The following is a 15,196-nucleotide window of genomic DNA, read 5'->3' as shown; positions in this document are numbered from 1 at the left end:
AATTTAATGGCATGTGAATGTTGGAAAAAAGAGGTTTACCAAAACTAAAACTCAATGTTATGACCAATTCTTGCAGGGTTACCTATTACTGGACACAATTGTGTCTGTTTTTCAATAATTTTCCTATAAATATATAACCAATGTTTGCATTTTATTTTCACTTTCCCACTGGAAGGTAATGGTTATGTTATGTTAAATGTTCTTATCTGTTTATGTTGCTTTTATTGTGCTTTCAGTTTTAAAATCAATTAAAACTTTGCACAAATTCACTAATACACAGTTAGGAGAACACATCTCAATACAAACTAATAATTTCCATTTAAAATTAATTTGGTTAAAACCATCAGCAATATTATTGTTCATTTCATTACATTCTTTTAAAACCACTGAATTTAATCATACTAGAATGCAATTAAATCAGTTTAGCAGAGATTGTTAGTTTTTTTTCCTTACAGGGCTAATCCCACCGCTCCTACCATTCCATCATCCCAATGAACATTACAAATTGAAACAAGCATTTGCTTAGGTGATAAGAGATCCTAGACCAACACATATTCAGAACCAGTATTGCTGCCGTAACGGTCTATATATTTCTTAAAGCATATTAAGTGTTGTGCTTTGTTCGCGTCACATTGCAATAGTAGGTGATATAACAATTTGGAGCAGCATAAAATGTACAACAGCCCTGTGTCTCATCTATTTTTTTCCATTTAGCCCAATTTGACCTGCTAGGAAGGCTATCAAATCTGAATCTCAGCAGCGTGGAGCCCACCTTCCAGGACAGGAATTTGCATACATATTGAGCGCAGATTCACAATTGTTAATGGATTAGTGTGTTATTTTGATATGTCTTGTATTTCCCCAATGAGTCACAAGTTCTGCACCAATCTGCCCACCACAGCCTATGCTTATAAGCATCAGAAGGTTGTTTAATTTAAAATTCCCTTACATGTTACATGTACTTCAAGGGATAGTAGACCCAATTCATGTCGAATTAGACTGATAGGAATAGATTGGGGGAGTCTTAGAACTTTCTTCCAAATAAGACCCTCAAGATGACAAATGTCTTCCTTCAGTAAGCTATGATGTATTTCTGCTCCGTAGATCAGCATGGGTACAATTTTTGATTTGTATTATGATTATGGAGAACTTGCCCTATTTGCAGTTAACATTCCTGCATTCCTCATCTGTGCCACTGCTTTGCAGGCCTTTAAGTAAAAACCTTCCATAATTTCTGGAATGCTGTAAATATCGAAACCCAAACATTTCATTTTATCAACTTCAACTATTCCTTCCTCTCCTAACCACACTGTTTTGTTCTTTCTACGTTTCTCTGCTGTCAAGGTCATTAATGGTGTTTTTTTTGTATTTATAATCAATTCATTTTCTTCACAAAAAGAATAGAGTGCATTCAGCAATCTTTGAATACTCACCAGAGTGCAATCCATCAGGATAATATCATCTGCATACGTAATCCAGAAGATATTTGTACCCAATACTTTGGGAGCAATGAAGGTTGCTTTTGCCAGACGTTCTCCCAGATCCGCCATGTATGCATTAAATAAGAATGGTGCAAGAATGCAATCTTGACATATGCCATTGTTAGTATTTATCCTAGTTGAGAGACGGCCTTCCTGATGTAATCTGGTCCTAATAAACAAGTGATCATGCAAAAGGATCAATGGCGCCAGCAATCCCTTCGACAGTCCCCAGTCCTCAAATGTTGTCCATAAAATGCCCCTATTTCCACGGTCAAAGAATAGGGATAGATTGACCGGTACCAAATAGACTTCTTTGTATATTCCTTCCCATACTAGACGTTGAATGTGATTAATCGCCCATCCCGCCAAGTTAGTACCTACATCAGGCCCGAATACCAGTTGATTAGGTTTCAGTATATCAATTAGTTTGGCCCATTCTTCTAAAGAAGAAACTAATATTACTCCAAATATTTTGGAATCGGATCCAGCAGGGCAACTGGTCTGTAGTTTTCAGGAGCCTCTCTGTATCCTTTCTTATAAATAGGGACAATATGTGCTTCCTTCCAGGATTCGGGCGTGCATTTTATTTGTATTATTGACTGAAAGTAGCTATATAAAATATTTGCCCAGAGTTCGGGGGCCACCTTCATCACTTTGTTGTTTAGTCCATTGGGTCCCGGGCCCTGGAATTACTTCTACTACAGATCATTGACTCAATACCTTCTACAGACAATACCATGGACCAGACCAGTCTTCTGAAATTAAGCTGTCCCAATTCCTCAAGGCCTCTGGCGGGCGATTATACAAAAGCAAAAAATGTGAGGCCCACACTTGCTCAGTTATAGGGTTAGCTTGTACTTCATTCTGGAAGTTTTTTCCCTGTTCAATCAACTTCCAGTAATTAACATCATTTTTCGCAATTAAGCAGGCAAGCATGCTCTTACTTTCCCTTTGATAATTCAATGCCTTGAGGGCCTTCAATTTATGTCTATAGTTCTGTTTGAGTCTCCTCAGATGAGTTTCAAGAAGGGACCCAGAGTCACTTTCACGGATAGCTCTTCTTAAATGTCTTCTAAATTCCCTCTTTATTGTATTTTTGGGTTGTAGTTAGGCCTGCTATTCTGATGCCTACATTTCCTAAGGCACAAAAGATTTTCTAAAAACTCTGGGAGTTGATGTACGGAGCAAATGTATGAGTAAATCTCTTCCTGAGGAGTTAAAAGATTTGTCACAAGTTTTTCATTGAACTCATAGATATACTTGTGGGCCTAAATTAATCTGTTTTTCCCCCTGAAACTGTGACTCTGTTCATTTTCTTTAGTATTCCCTTTGTGAATCAAGTAATAGGACTAATGAGAGTATTGCAAGGTCATTAGGATGACCACATTTCAATTCAAAGCTAATACTCTTAGTTTCCCATTCCTCTGACATACAAATGAAATCAAAAAGGGAGACTTTGGGACCATTGGACCAGGTATTTCAATTGGTCACGCCTTGGTTGTCTTCCCAGCCAACAATCAGAACAGTGCGGCTAGAGTAGTTACTGGCACCACTCGCAGACACCATATTTCAGAGACCCCTCATAGCCTACATTGGCTACCGGTCGAATCTAGACTTTTGTATCGTCTTGTTCTAATTATACATAAGTGTCGGCTGGGCAAGATGCCGGCGTACCTCCAGGCCCTGATAAAAGAAAAGACCCACCTTAGGTGTCTCAGGTCCAACAACACTGATCTCCTCAATGTTCCTAAATGCAATACCATTAAGGCCAGTAAAATGGCTGTTTTGCATGCGACTCCTAGAGCTTAGAATGGATTATTCCCCTGGATCTCAGCAGTATTAAATCTACTGAAGTTTAAAGACACTGAAGACTTGGCTTTTTAATTAACTTCCCTTTTTTTAGCTTTCTTGTGTGGCTTTGCCATACCTCTGGTGTTCGTGTTTCTATGTAGTGCTCTGTCTGTTTTGGCGCCCTTAAGCCTTCGGGTCCATGGATGTGCAGTACTAATTATTTAAAGTAAAGTAAACATACTCAGATTTCAACTCTCAAAGAAATCCCACCATTTCTTCCCCTTAAGGGCCTGAGTCGACTTCTCCTTTCTACTCTGTAGAAGTTCACTATATTTCAGGGGGGAAAGGCCGTTTACATTAAAATCGCCTGCAAATTAGATAAGCTCATCAGGCCACACCTCCTTCCATCCTATTAGAATTTCATCAATGTGATCAATTATTACCGTTTGTGCATATTCTGCATAATTATAATACACATTAATAACCATTAAGAGGGTTATTTTGTCCATTAGTGTTTTCGAGACAGCCAAGACTCTATACAGACGGTCATCTACCACTAAAGGATTCAGAATGTGTTTATTTTTAAACCCAATCAGTAGACCACCCTTCGGCCGGCCTGCTTTCCCACAGGCAGCCATTTGTTGGCAAATTGAATAACCATCAATGATCACCTGTTTGGAGAGAAAGGTTTCTTGCAAAATTATTAAGTCATACATATTCAGCTTTCATTGGGACTACCCCGAACCAAACAGTTGATAAAACCCTCTCGTGTTCAATGAGCAAATGCTACAGATTTGGACTAACATTTTGCTCTATCATAGGGGACTTTCCCGAGGAATGTGCCAGCCACAGCCAATCTTTATGATATTTCTTTCATTTTTTCTGATCCTTCACTCCTTCCTTCCCATTCTGCATCTGTTGGTTTTTTCTTTAGTTTAGATTTGAATTCTTGTTGCTTAGACAGACCTCCTTTCCAGTTCTGGGAGGATTCGATATGGTGTGTATTAGCAGACACAGCATTATAAATGTCAAAACCTCTCTGACGGATTTCCTCAATGGCTAGAAGGATCTGTCTGGTTAGTCTTGAATTTATCATGACCTTAGCCACATCCCATCCCTCCCAATCACAGAATTCAATTAGATCAATATCCCCATAAGGAATCCTTTCCCGGCCCAGGGTATCGTTTAATTTAGCTAAGATTCTGGGCCTGTTTAGCAATTTAATGTCTGGATCTGCAAATATTGCTTCCATGATGAAAGCATCAGACAACTCCTCACTTATTTCCTTCTCCATAGAATAAGGCCAAACTTTGGTAAGAGAGTGAGAGGCCGCCATTTCTACACTGCAATCCGGCTAATGAGGCTTTACTTGCACAATATCTGAGGGGATGGCCAGTGATTATCTCCTTCCCCCCTCTCAGCTGCAGGTACCTGTGCTGCAATCATCTCTGCCAAGTCAAAACCTCCTTTTAAAATATTACCACAAACGCCCCTCAACTTGGTCACAAGCCCGCCCTCATTATAGTTCCTTGATTTCTGCAGCCCTTTGGAAATTCCAGGCCCATGGGAGACTTCATCACCAATAGGGAAGGGTAACTGAGACGAGTGAGACAGACCATCCCCCAGATAACAGATGGGGGTAGCAGTTCTCTCCAATGTTACTTCCCAACTCAAAGGAGGAAGGAGTTGGCCAGGTCAATTGTTCTACATTCAGAGTTGTTTGGGCATCCGTATTATTCAGGTTTAGAGCCATTTATCCAGACTCGGCAAGGAGTCATTCCCTGCTCTCTTCTCCTGGTCTTCAGGCGGGGTTAAAATCCAGTTATTAATCTTATCCTTTGGGAGGACCATGCCTCCTGGTCAAAGCCCTGGGGTATCCTTCTGTATATAATCCCCTTGAATATCTAGAGACTTTTCTTTACTGCTCGATGGGATTTCTCTGTCCAAGTGAAATAAATGACCCCCTTCAATGTCATTTAAAGAGTATAGAGAGGTTGACTCATTCAGGCCTTTTTTTCAAGTAACTTACTTGTTTTAAAAATATCGGGGCCATATTCATACCCTCCTTAGGCTTCAAATGTTTTGTCTAAAGTTTGGGAAGAAATTATTTCTGAATTGGCAGCCAGAGCATTTACAAGCCCCCTGGATGCATTGCTATTTATATTTTTATTTTTTTTATTTTTAGTTTTTTCTCCGTCCATGCTGCTAATTTTTTTATTTCTTTTTCATGGCTTATTTCTTTTTCATGGTTTGGTGAGCTTTCTTCTGATTGTGGAGGCTCATTTATTATCACAGATTGGTCAGTTTGTTCCTGATCGATTACAATAGCTCGCAGTCTTAAAAGTTCCTCAATAGCTTCTAAATTCAAAGGAATGTCTAGAAATGAGCAAAGTTCCAGCACTGCATCACCCGGGAGACAGGTTCCCTATTCCTCCAGAGTTCCAGGTATTATTTCAATGCTTAGGTCCTGCACATTGTGTTGTATCTCTGCAATATGTGTAGCAACTCCAGAGATGTTCATATCCCGACAAAGCAAGGACCTAGCCTTGATGGTAATCTGTTTTTGGATGTCATCTATTTTTACTGCTGAATCAAGGACTTTTGCGTGAAAGGGTAGAGAGGTGAATTCTTTTTGGATATCAACAAAGTTGTAACGATCCCCATAACTTCATTTTTGAAGAAGCATTTAACCTCTTGCCTTTTAGGCATAGACTTCATAAGAGCAAATAAGTTGTTAATTGAATCAGTATTTTTCATAGTATTTTCTTTAAGAAAGTCGAAGACCTTTACTAATGAGAGTACAAAGTTTAATGCTGATAGGGTGTTTAGGTCCAGGGTGGGAGTCTGCGGGTTAAAATAGTCTGAGGAATTCAAATGTTCAGATAGTTTGTGGGTGCTCAATGACAGAACATCCGCTTGGGTGCAAAGAAGTTCTGGAGTATTAGACAGAGAGTGGTTTTCCGGAATGTTCACAGATAATCCATCACAATGCAGCTGTTCAGAATAATAAGCTGCCGACCCTCCCGCATTTACACTTACTTGAGGAACCAACTTCCGGGGCTCAGATTGAGAGAGCTCAACAGAAAGCATTTGCAGGATACAGGGGAAATGTTCCCCAATTTTCTTTTGGATTGAGTCACTGCTAATTGTATAGTTCAAGTGAACTCTCCCGTCTGGGTATTTATTCTGATTGTGTGATAGGCTCTTGGGCTCAAGAAAAGGAGCCATACTGATGATGTTAGGCAGGGGGAGGTCAAAAGCATTGCACGATTGTTCCATTTCAGATGCTCGAATGTTGGATGGGGAGTTTGGTGAGTTCTCCATAGGAGTAATCCCACCCCTGCTGTGGCTGTGTAAGTTGATAATAACAGCATGCATGAGTGTACTCACCCGCCTTCTTCCTCGTTCAAGAGTGTTCGGATGACTTTGTTCAGACCCACTAATGAGGCAAAGTAAAATCCTTCTGCCTTGAGCCTGGAGCCACAGAACACGAAACACATTGCAGGCACTCCGCGCACACTGCGCACTGCCTGCAGCGTTTTGGAGGTTAGGACCCCCTCTTCCTCCTCTGTGAAAATGGAAAATGAAGACAGACTTTCCTCTCAGCAGCTCCAGCAGAGATTCGCCAAAGCAACCACGAAACACACTGCAGGCACACCATTCTTATACCATGCACGGTTGCCACCTGTGTGATTTCTTGGCACTCTGGCGGATCTGTAAAGGAAGGGGCCGGGGGGACAAGTTAGTAGAAATGAGCGAGAGAAAAGAGCAAGAGAACTGGCATGCACTATTGGCAGGCGCAGTTCGGTTGACACTGTTCACTGAGCATAGGTGTGGTTTTCTGTTAGTAGCCACCATGTGCTGTTGGGCATGGCTTTATGTGATTTGTTTTGTTGGTGTGGTATAGTGAAGTGCATGCGGTTTGTTGTGCTGTAGAGGTATGGTTGTGTTTAGTTCAGAGTTTGAGAGGTGTATGCAGAGGGGTGAGTTTTTAGTAGGGTTGGTTAGTGGCGTTTGTTAGTGGCAGCACCCTTTCCTACCCACTCTGTTCTAACTGTGGCCCCTATCCCTTCCCTTGCCATACACTCTGGTGTGCAGCAATTACCACCCCCACAGGTTTCTCCAGGGGTGATGTGTTCCCTTTGCCCACGATCCATCCCTGCGAGATATTGTTTATAATGGAAATCTAATTGCTGTGTTCTATCAAATTGCAGGCACTCCGCGCACGCTGCACGCTGCACACTACCTGCAGCGTTTTGAAGGTTAGGACCCCCTCTTCCTCCTCTGTGAAAATGGAAAATGAAGACAGACTTTCCTCTCAGCAGCTCCAGCAGAGATTCACCACAGCAACCACGAAACACACCGCAGGCACACAGTTCTTATACCATGCACTGTTGCCACCGGTGTGATTTCTTGGCACTCTGGCGGATCTGTAAAGGAAGGGGCCAGGGGGGACAAGTTAGTAGAAATGAGTGAGAGAAAAGAGCAAGAGAGCTGTGATGCGCTGTTGGCAGGTGCAGTTCGGTTGATACTGTTCACTGAGAGTAGGTGTGTTTTTCGGTTGGTAGCCACCATGTGCTGTTGGGCATGGCTATATGTGGTTTGTTTTGTTGGTGTGGTATAGTGAAGTGCGTGCGGTTTGTTGTGTTTAGTTCATAGTTTGAGAGGTGTATGCAGAGGGGTGAGTTTTAAGTAGGGTTGGTTAGTGGCAGTACCCTTTCCTACCCACTCTGTTCTAACTGTGGCCCCTATCCCTTCCCCTGCCATACAGTCTGGTGTGCAGCAATTACCACCCCCACAGGTTTCTCCAGGGGTGATGTGTTCCCTTTGCCCCACGATCCATCCCTGCGAGATATTGTTTGTAATGGAAATCTAATTGCTGTGTTCTATCACAATTTTAAATGTTTCTTTAACAGAAGCATTAAATAATGTCAGGAATAGTTCACATTAACACTACACTTAGGACATTTCACAAAATATCTTAGTCTAAACAAAGATCAGAGTATTGTGTGATAAAAGAGAACTCAGTAGGATATGGTATGAAGTGTTGTTGGTGGTATCTAATTTGCCACAGCTCCTATTCAGCATCTAAATGGTCAAACTTAATTCAGACTTAAATGGATTGCTGCACAGTTAAAGAGCCAGGCATTATATATATTTTCGGATTCTGCCTCCTGAGGTTTTTCATATCTGACAAGAGCAAATGATATGTGGAACATAATTTACATTATGCTTTGAATCCTGAAAACTGAAAATATTTCTCAATGCTTTTACATTGATATTTCCTTCTCCTATAATTTGAAATCATTCTTACTAATTGATCGTCTAATTGGTTATAAAAAAAACCTTAAAATGTGTTAGGTGCAGATAAACTTAAACACTTTGCAAGATCAACAGAAAATGTGAACTACAATACAAATAATCCTTGCTACATCAGCTTTTGCAGTTTCTTAATGCTGGAATTATTAGGTGTCTCTGATACTATTAATACATTTAAAGTTACTCGATATATGAACCATGGAAGATTCTGTAATAAAACAAACGCTCATTTGTTTTAGAAAAAGGGCTAAAATATCATTATTTGTGATACTTCGTCACACCCTCTTCTCCAACCAGGAAGAGTCTTGCTGTGATTCCATTAATAGGGCGGCGCTTTGCAAGTACATTTACTGATTCATTCATTTGTTTAATGCTGAAGAGCTAAGTGAGCCCCACATGGACTAAAACTGACTATCTTTTGATTGAGCACATATCTCAGTAGCATACCCATTACTCACTGCCTTACGAGATTAGCTAAACATTAGGGGAAGGCTGGTAGTAGGGTCAAAGGACTTCTACCCAACTATTATCATTCTTGGATATTGTCCATAGGAAAGTGTGGCTTGCTTGCTTCATGAACACTTGATGAGCATATGTTATCGAACATCGGATGGCTTATCTACTTAGAACAGTCATTGGGTTAGCCATAGGTATGACTATTAGCCGCACTTCAGCTGCAACTCGAGGTTTTGAATACAGCAAGACATGGCAGAAAACTTTGGACACCATCATATAGGATTCTGATGCACTGTGACATCTATTACACTTTGAAATATTTGTGGGGTCTCTCGTGAGACAAGAATACCATGCATACACATAAAGATTACATTTCAGTATGAGTGCGTTCCTTTGACACAAATAACAATTGCAAACCCTAACTTTGCCTACAATGATTATAATATAAGCAAAATAAATGTAATAGTAAACAGGAGCCACAGAGATCAATGCAACAGAGATGGTAACAGGACTGTCTGAAAGTTGCAGCAATCATGCAGCAATCATATGGTTACAAATCAAGGTATTTAAATGAAATTTCCCTTATTTTAGTCATGTTAAGTATTTCAATAACAAATGTGCCCTGTCATCCATGAAAGAGAACTACAGGATTTAGTAGTAACTGGGAACATGTAGAACATGTAGACTGTCAGACTCATTACATCTCCTAACCATGCAATTGAGGAGATGCAATGCCAACATTGCCATGTATTCCAACTTGGTTGGGATCTCAAAGACTCAAAACCTAGATAGACTGGCAGCATAAACATTATACGCAAAAGCAAGAAATGGAAAACCATGCCAAGTCTATGCCATCTGAAAGTATCATGGAGGATCAAGTATCATGAACGTGACTTTCTGACAAACCAGCAAGATTTTTTCAAGCGTGGGAATTGTTCATCTGTGCACTTGTATTGGAAAACTATTGAATTCAATTATGTAACCAGTAAGACATATAAGTTCATAACTTATTAATGTGTTTTTTTTCTCCATTTTCAACAAGGTCGTTGTGAGCCGCATCAAATGACAATTGAAATGCATAGTGAATTAACATGCATGTGCCACAAGTGGTTTGTATGCAAATACTATCCACTAGAATTAGAGACATGATGTGGTTACTACAAAGCAAGACTGTATGGTTAATTTCCCATCTATTACAACTACCGAACAGTTGAGATATTATGACTATTCCTTTAAGCTGAGCATTTGTCTGGTCATACAATTAGGAATCTTCAAATAGAGTTGGGATACCTAAGAGCAGGACTCCAAAACAATATGCTACATAAATCAAAACATCTAAATCACTTTTGACTATTAGTTCTAAGAGCAACTCAAATATGTAAATATATTTGTCACAAATATGTAACATGGTATGGTAACAATATTAATATAGAACAGATTCTCCAGTAGGCAAGTAGTATAAAGGCAGCAACTTGGATTACAGATCATGTTAGTCTCTTTACGATTCTGAGCCAAGCAATCGAGAAGGGGTCTGAGCCCGGAAGAGGGGGACCAAGGGGTGAAGAAATATCACCTCAAGTACAATCAGGAGAGAACGTTTGTTTATTATTTTCAACCCATCAGACCATCTGTAGCAAGAAACTTAACTACCGAAGGTCCTGATATTGCAAAGAACATTTTGGTGGATCTGAGCCTGGAAGAGGGGGATCCAGGGGCGAAAAGGCACACCCAATGTACAAGCAGAAAGGTACTTTTGTTTATTAGTTTGGAATGCATGTTCAATGTGGGAAAATGTATCGGAGTAATAAACATGCTTAATACACAAAAATAAAATTGTTACACAGTAAATATAAACACAGGACTGAGTATGGATGCGGGAGAGCTATCTCAGACCTAATCAATTGAAGACAGAGCTATGACCAGTATCCACTATGTTTCATCAAGCAAAAATTGACCAACTACATGATCAAATCCCTATTTCTTGTACCTTCATGCCCATACGTCAACATTCAAAGAAGTTAGGGGTGTCTGTTCACTCTACAATGTCCATGAAATCGCCGGTTGGGCCGTGACGAAATCTGCCAACTATCACCTCATTCTCATCCATCAAAAACAAACCTTTGTGATCACAGGATAACAGCACCACTGTTGCCCGAGCCTTCACTGGCACTAAGCTCGACTATTCTAGGATGTTATTCTCCTATGTAAGTTTTTACAGTATTTACAAGTAGTACTCAAGTATGAAGCTAGCGTCATTACTATATTACCTCTGTTTAGAAAACAAAGCACTATCATTCTGTGATTCTGTCTCATAAATCTTCAGGATAAACGGAAATGCTAGACCCTTCACATGAGAACTGCCTCATGGTTTTTGAAAGCATGACCAAGGCTTCTGCTTTGATGCATGGACAGGCTTTCTCCCGCCACTGGTGGAAAGTGCTTGGTTGCCTGATGGGTTGAATGCAGTCCACGGACAATTTACGGTGATAGTTTAAGGCCAGGTGTGTTTTTTAAACAAAGAGATTTCTACGAACTACAATTATTAGTACATGAGGCATACTAGACTCCTATAATCCTGTTAATCACAACATGTTTATAGTGTTTATAAAAGAACATCTTGTTTTATTTCATGAGTTGTTCTTCATCAAGGCCGGCAAAACATTTCAAAATTCTGGGGACCGTAAAAAATATAGTAAAATGTTATTTGTAAAAGTAAAGTAAAATTGTTCACATTTTTTTTTCAGCTATCAAAGTGACAATATAAAATGTGAATCTATGCAGGCGATCTCTGGGTTTGCTTAATGCCATCTCTTGATGTTAACAAATGTCACACAGCCTTTGTGATAAATGAGCAGAGTTCATTACCTTAAAAGCTGCATAGCTGCATTTCTTCTTTGTTGTTAAATATGAATGTTACTCTGAGTCACTCTGAGTCACAAGCCCAAATAATTAAAGTCAGCGAGGACGTTGTTGCTTACCTTTTCATTTTGATGGGTTTGTAAACCTAGTTTCTGACGGAGAGCTCGTATGTGAGCCTGGTGCTTCTCCAACCACTTGCCTCGGCCTTGTTCTGCCATCTAACAAAGGACACAATGCTGCTCAATAGCCGAAGTAGAACAAGTGCACCATTTAACTGAGAAAACAGCAAAGTATGGAGTTCAGTTTCATGAAAAATGAATTGGCTCCATTGCACATTTAACAGGAAACAGCGTGCACAACATCTACATACTAGAACTTTATGCAATGTTTAAAGTCCACAAAAAACAATCAAGTTATTATCTGAACCCAATTCTGTTCCCAATACAAAAAATAAAAATCATGTAAACTGCATGCAATCGTGCAAATGGTGCTGCAGTGCAGGAGGCCTACATTTACAAACATTGTGCAGCCCACCATCAAGCCTGCCACAAATTCCCCATCAAGCAGGATATTGACGTTGGCCAAAAGATGTGGCCAGTGCGCAACAGTCTTTTTGCCTAATTGTTGCAACATAGCCACATTCGGACAGTGAGATTTGATTGCTTACTAGGTAGTGTGAGAAACCTGAAGGTGTCCCACTTACTAGTCCCCGGGGATCTGTCATCCAGGTGGCCAGGACATGGCCTTTGCTATTGGATCCAGTTCCTGGGGGTGGACCAGTGCAGGAGGATCACCTGGATGAGGGCTCCTCGGGGGAAGTGGAAGTGGGACACTGTCGGGTGGGACGTGGTATCCCCATTCTTATAACATTTTTTCCCCATCCAACCCGATAGGATATCCAGACACTCTGCCCCCCCCCCACCCTTTTCCGACACAAACACTTTCGCACACCACGAAAGACGAACAAACATCAGAGCCATTTACCTGACATGTCCCACCACAAGGGTCAGGCAAAGTCAGGCAATCAACCAGAATCACACACACCTGACGGCCCTTTCCCTTTCCCATAGGTTTAAACCTTGAAATACGAGAGCACAATATGAGCAAGACAGACAGCACAACGAGAGAGCTAACTCAGCACTGCAGTTCAAGAGGAGGAGAAAGACAGCGCAAATCGAGAGGGTGACAAGAAGGGAAGCAACCTTGCCCTTTCCGAGCCAGGCCGTGAAACCTCCACAGAAGGAATCGTAAGGCCACGAACAATAGCTAGCCTGTGTTGCAGCAGATGTCAACGATACATGGGACCCGGCTCCGCTGATAACCAAGCCGGGGAGAGACGCTTGCCACAGTGGTACGGGCCTCCAGAGACAAGAAAAGCAAAGCAGATAATCATAGCTGGTGAGTCGAGGGGAGAGCCGATAAGAAACCAAACTGTTTTGAACCAAAGTAGCAAGCAGCTAATAGAAGAAAGTACAAAGAACTGTTGATACGAAAGGGGAAAACCAGCTATAGAGGAGTCGGGCACCACGTGGGTGCTCACTCGGGAAACTCTGCACGATTACCCTTTTGTTGAAACTACAATTACCAGAAAGCATTGGGAAAGGCACGAAAAGGGTCAAAATGGTCATAAAAGGGTCTAGTAAAATCCTCTGTACAGTTGAAAGTCTTTGGCCGACAGATGATTGTGAAGCTAAGAGAAGTGAATCATACATCGTAAGAACTGTTCAAGAAACTATGTAATTAACAAAGTTGACAGTGAACACAGCAGAAGGATGTCCACAGTGAACTGTTTAAAAAGACATTAAGATTCGTGAGTGTCACAGATGAGATAGTGTTGAAAAGGCCGTAGTGAACCCGAAGGAGGGAGGGCAAACAGTCGAGAAGAGTCTGAGGCTGGAAGAGGGGGATCCAGGGGTAAAAAGACATCACCCATCGGAAAAAGGCCATAGTGAACCCGATGGAGGGAAAGCAAGCAATCGAGAAGGGGTCTGAGCCCGGAAGAGGGGGACCAAGGGGTGAAGAATTATCACCTCAAGTACAATCAGGAGAGAACTTTTGTTTATTATTTTCAACCCATCAGACCATCTGTAGCAAGAAACTTAACTACCGAAGGTCCTGATATTGCAAAGAACATTTTGGTGGATCTGAGCCTGGAAGAGGGGGATCCAGGGGCGAAAAGGCATACCCAATGTACAAGCAGAAAGGTACTTTTGTTTATTAGTTTGGAATGCATCAGGTCCTCAGAGGCAAGAGACTTTTTGTAGAAAAGAGACTTAACCATCGAAAGCTCTGATAGCTGAGAGCGGAACTTTTGGCTTGTGCTGGGAGAGCTCGAGCGTGTGCTGTGCTCAGGAGTCCCGCCTTGTCCCATGCTCAAAACATGGGGAAGGGAGACCACGACTACCGCATCCTGACTCATTATTTGTGCACATATCTTTCTTTCTTGTGAAAATTATCCCACACTCTTTGCTTGTGTTTAGCATAAGGAATGGCAATAGGTTTTTCTTAGTAGAGGCCCTTTTATTTTGACAAGACGCCACTAGGACCGCCTTATTGTTATTTGATGGTTGTAGCTTGCTCCCATCCTAGATTTAGGTTTAGAATAGGTGTTTTTCCAAGCCGCATATACAGTTTAATAAACACCCTTGAACTGTAATCACTTGTGCCTGCCTTTACTGTTGCCACCATGAATTCCTTACAGTAGGGGTATATGTGCCACGGCTGTCAGCTGAGGACATTGGGAGGTAGAGAGGATGGGACTACGGCAGTGGGAGCTCTCTCTTTCGAATGCAAGTGAAGTTTAAGTTGAGATTTCAAGAGATCATCAGTCAGGCTAGCCTTAATTGTGATGGCGAGCGCTTTCTAATGGAGCAAGGCAGTAGGGACAAAGAGGGGAAGCAGGAGGAGGTATGGGGCTCATCAGTCATGTACTTTGAGTGCAGAAGAGGAGCAGAGGGAATGAGATGTGAGAAGACCGAGATAGATAACAGACAGGCACTGAGGAGCAAGACCAGTGATAGCTGTGAGAAACCCGAGGGTGTTCTCACTAGAATTTACCTGGGATTCTTTGTTCAGGTGGCCAAGGATGGGCCATCGCAATTCGATCCCTACCCTGGGGGCGGACAAGTGAGGGAGGATCACCTGGGCAGGGGGTCCTTGGGAAATGCAGGGAGAATGTCCTTTGGCGAAACGCAATATCCCCTTCCTTTCAACACACCGCTACTCGACAACCCGTCTAGGTGTGTGGGATATTGTCATCAGAGTCCCATCCTACCCCAGCCATTTCCCTT

The 15,196-nt window shown here is 41.5% G+C and overlaps 1 protein-coding gene across 2 annotated transcripts in view; it reads right to left on the bottom strand.

Annotated features, from left to right (window-relative positions):
- LOC138516493 (uveal autoantigen with coiled-coil domains and ankyrin repeats-like) overlaps positions 1-12,177 on the bottom strand; it is a 523,628-nt gene extending 511,451 nt beyond the window's left edge. For both annotated transcript variants that reach the window (XM_069631668.1, XM_069631667.1), the window contains exon 1: positions 12,026-12,177. In XM_069631668.1, coding sequence (XP_069487769.1) covers positions 12,026-12,124 — 99 coding nt within the window. In that variant the 5' untranslated portion in view covers positions 12,125-12,177. The remainder of the gene's footprint in view (positions 1-12,025) is intronic.
- Between the last annotated feature and the right edge of the window lie 3,019 nt (positions 12,178-15,196).

This window comes from Ambystoma mexicanum, chromosome 6q (assembly GCF_040938575.1).
Source record: "Ambystoma mexicanum isolate Mex_15411 chromosome 6q, UKY_AmexF1_1, whole genome shotgun sequence".
NCBI lineage: Eukaryota > Metazoa > Chordata > Amphibia > Caudata > Ambystomatidae > Ambystoma > Ambystoma mexicanum.
The sequence above is the reverse complement of the archived record's forward strand: the minus strand, read 5'-3'. Positions and strand labels throughout refer to the sequence as shown.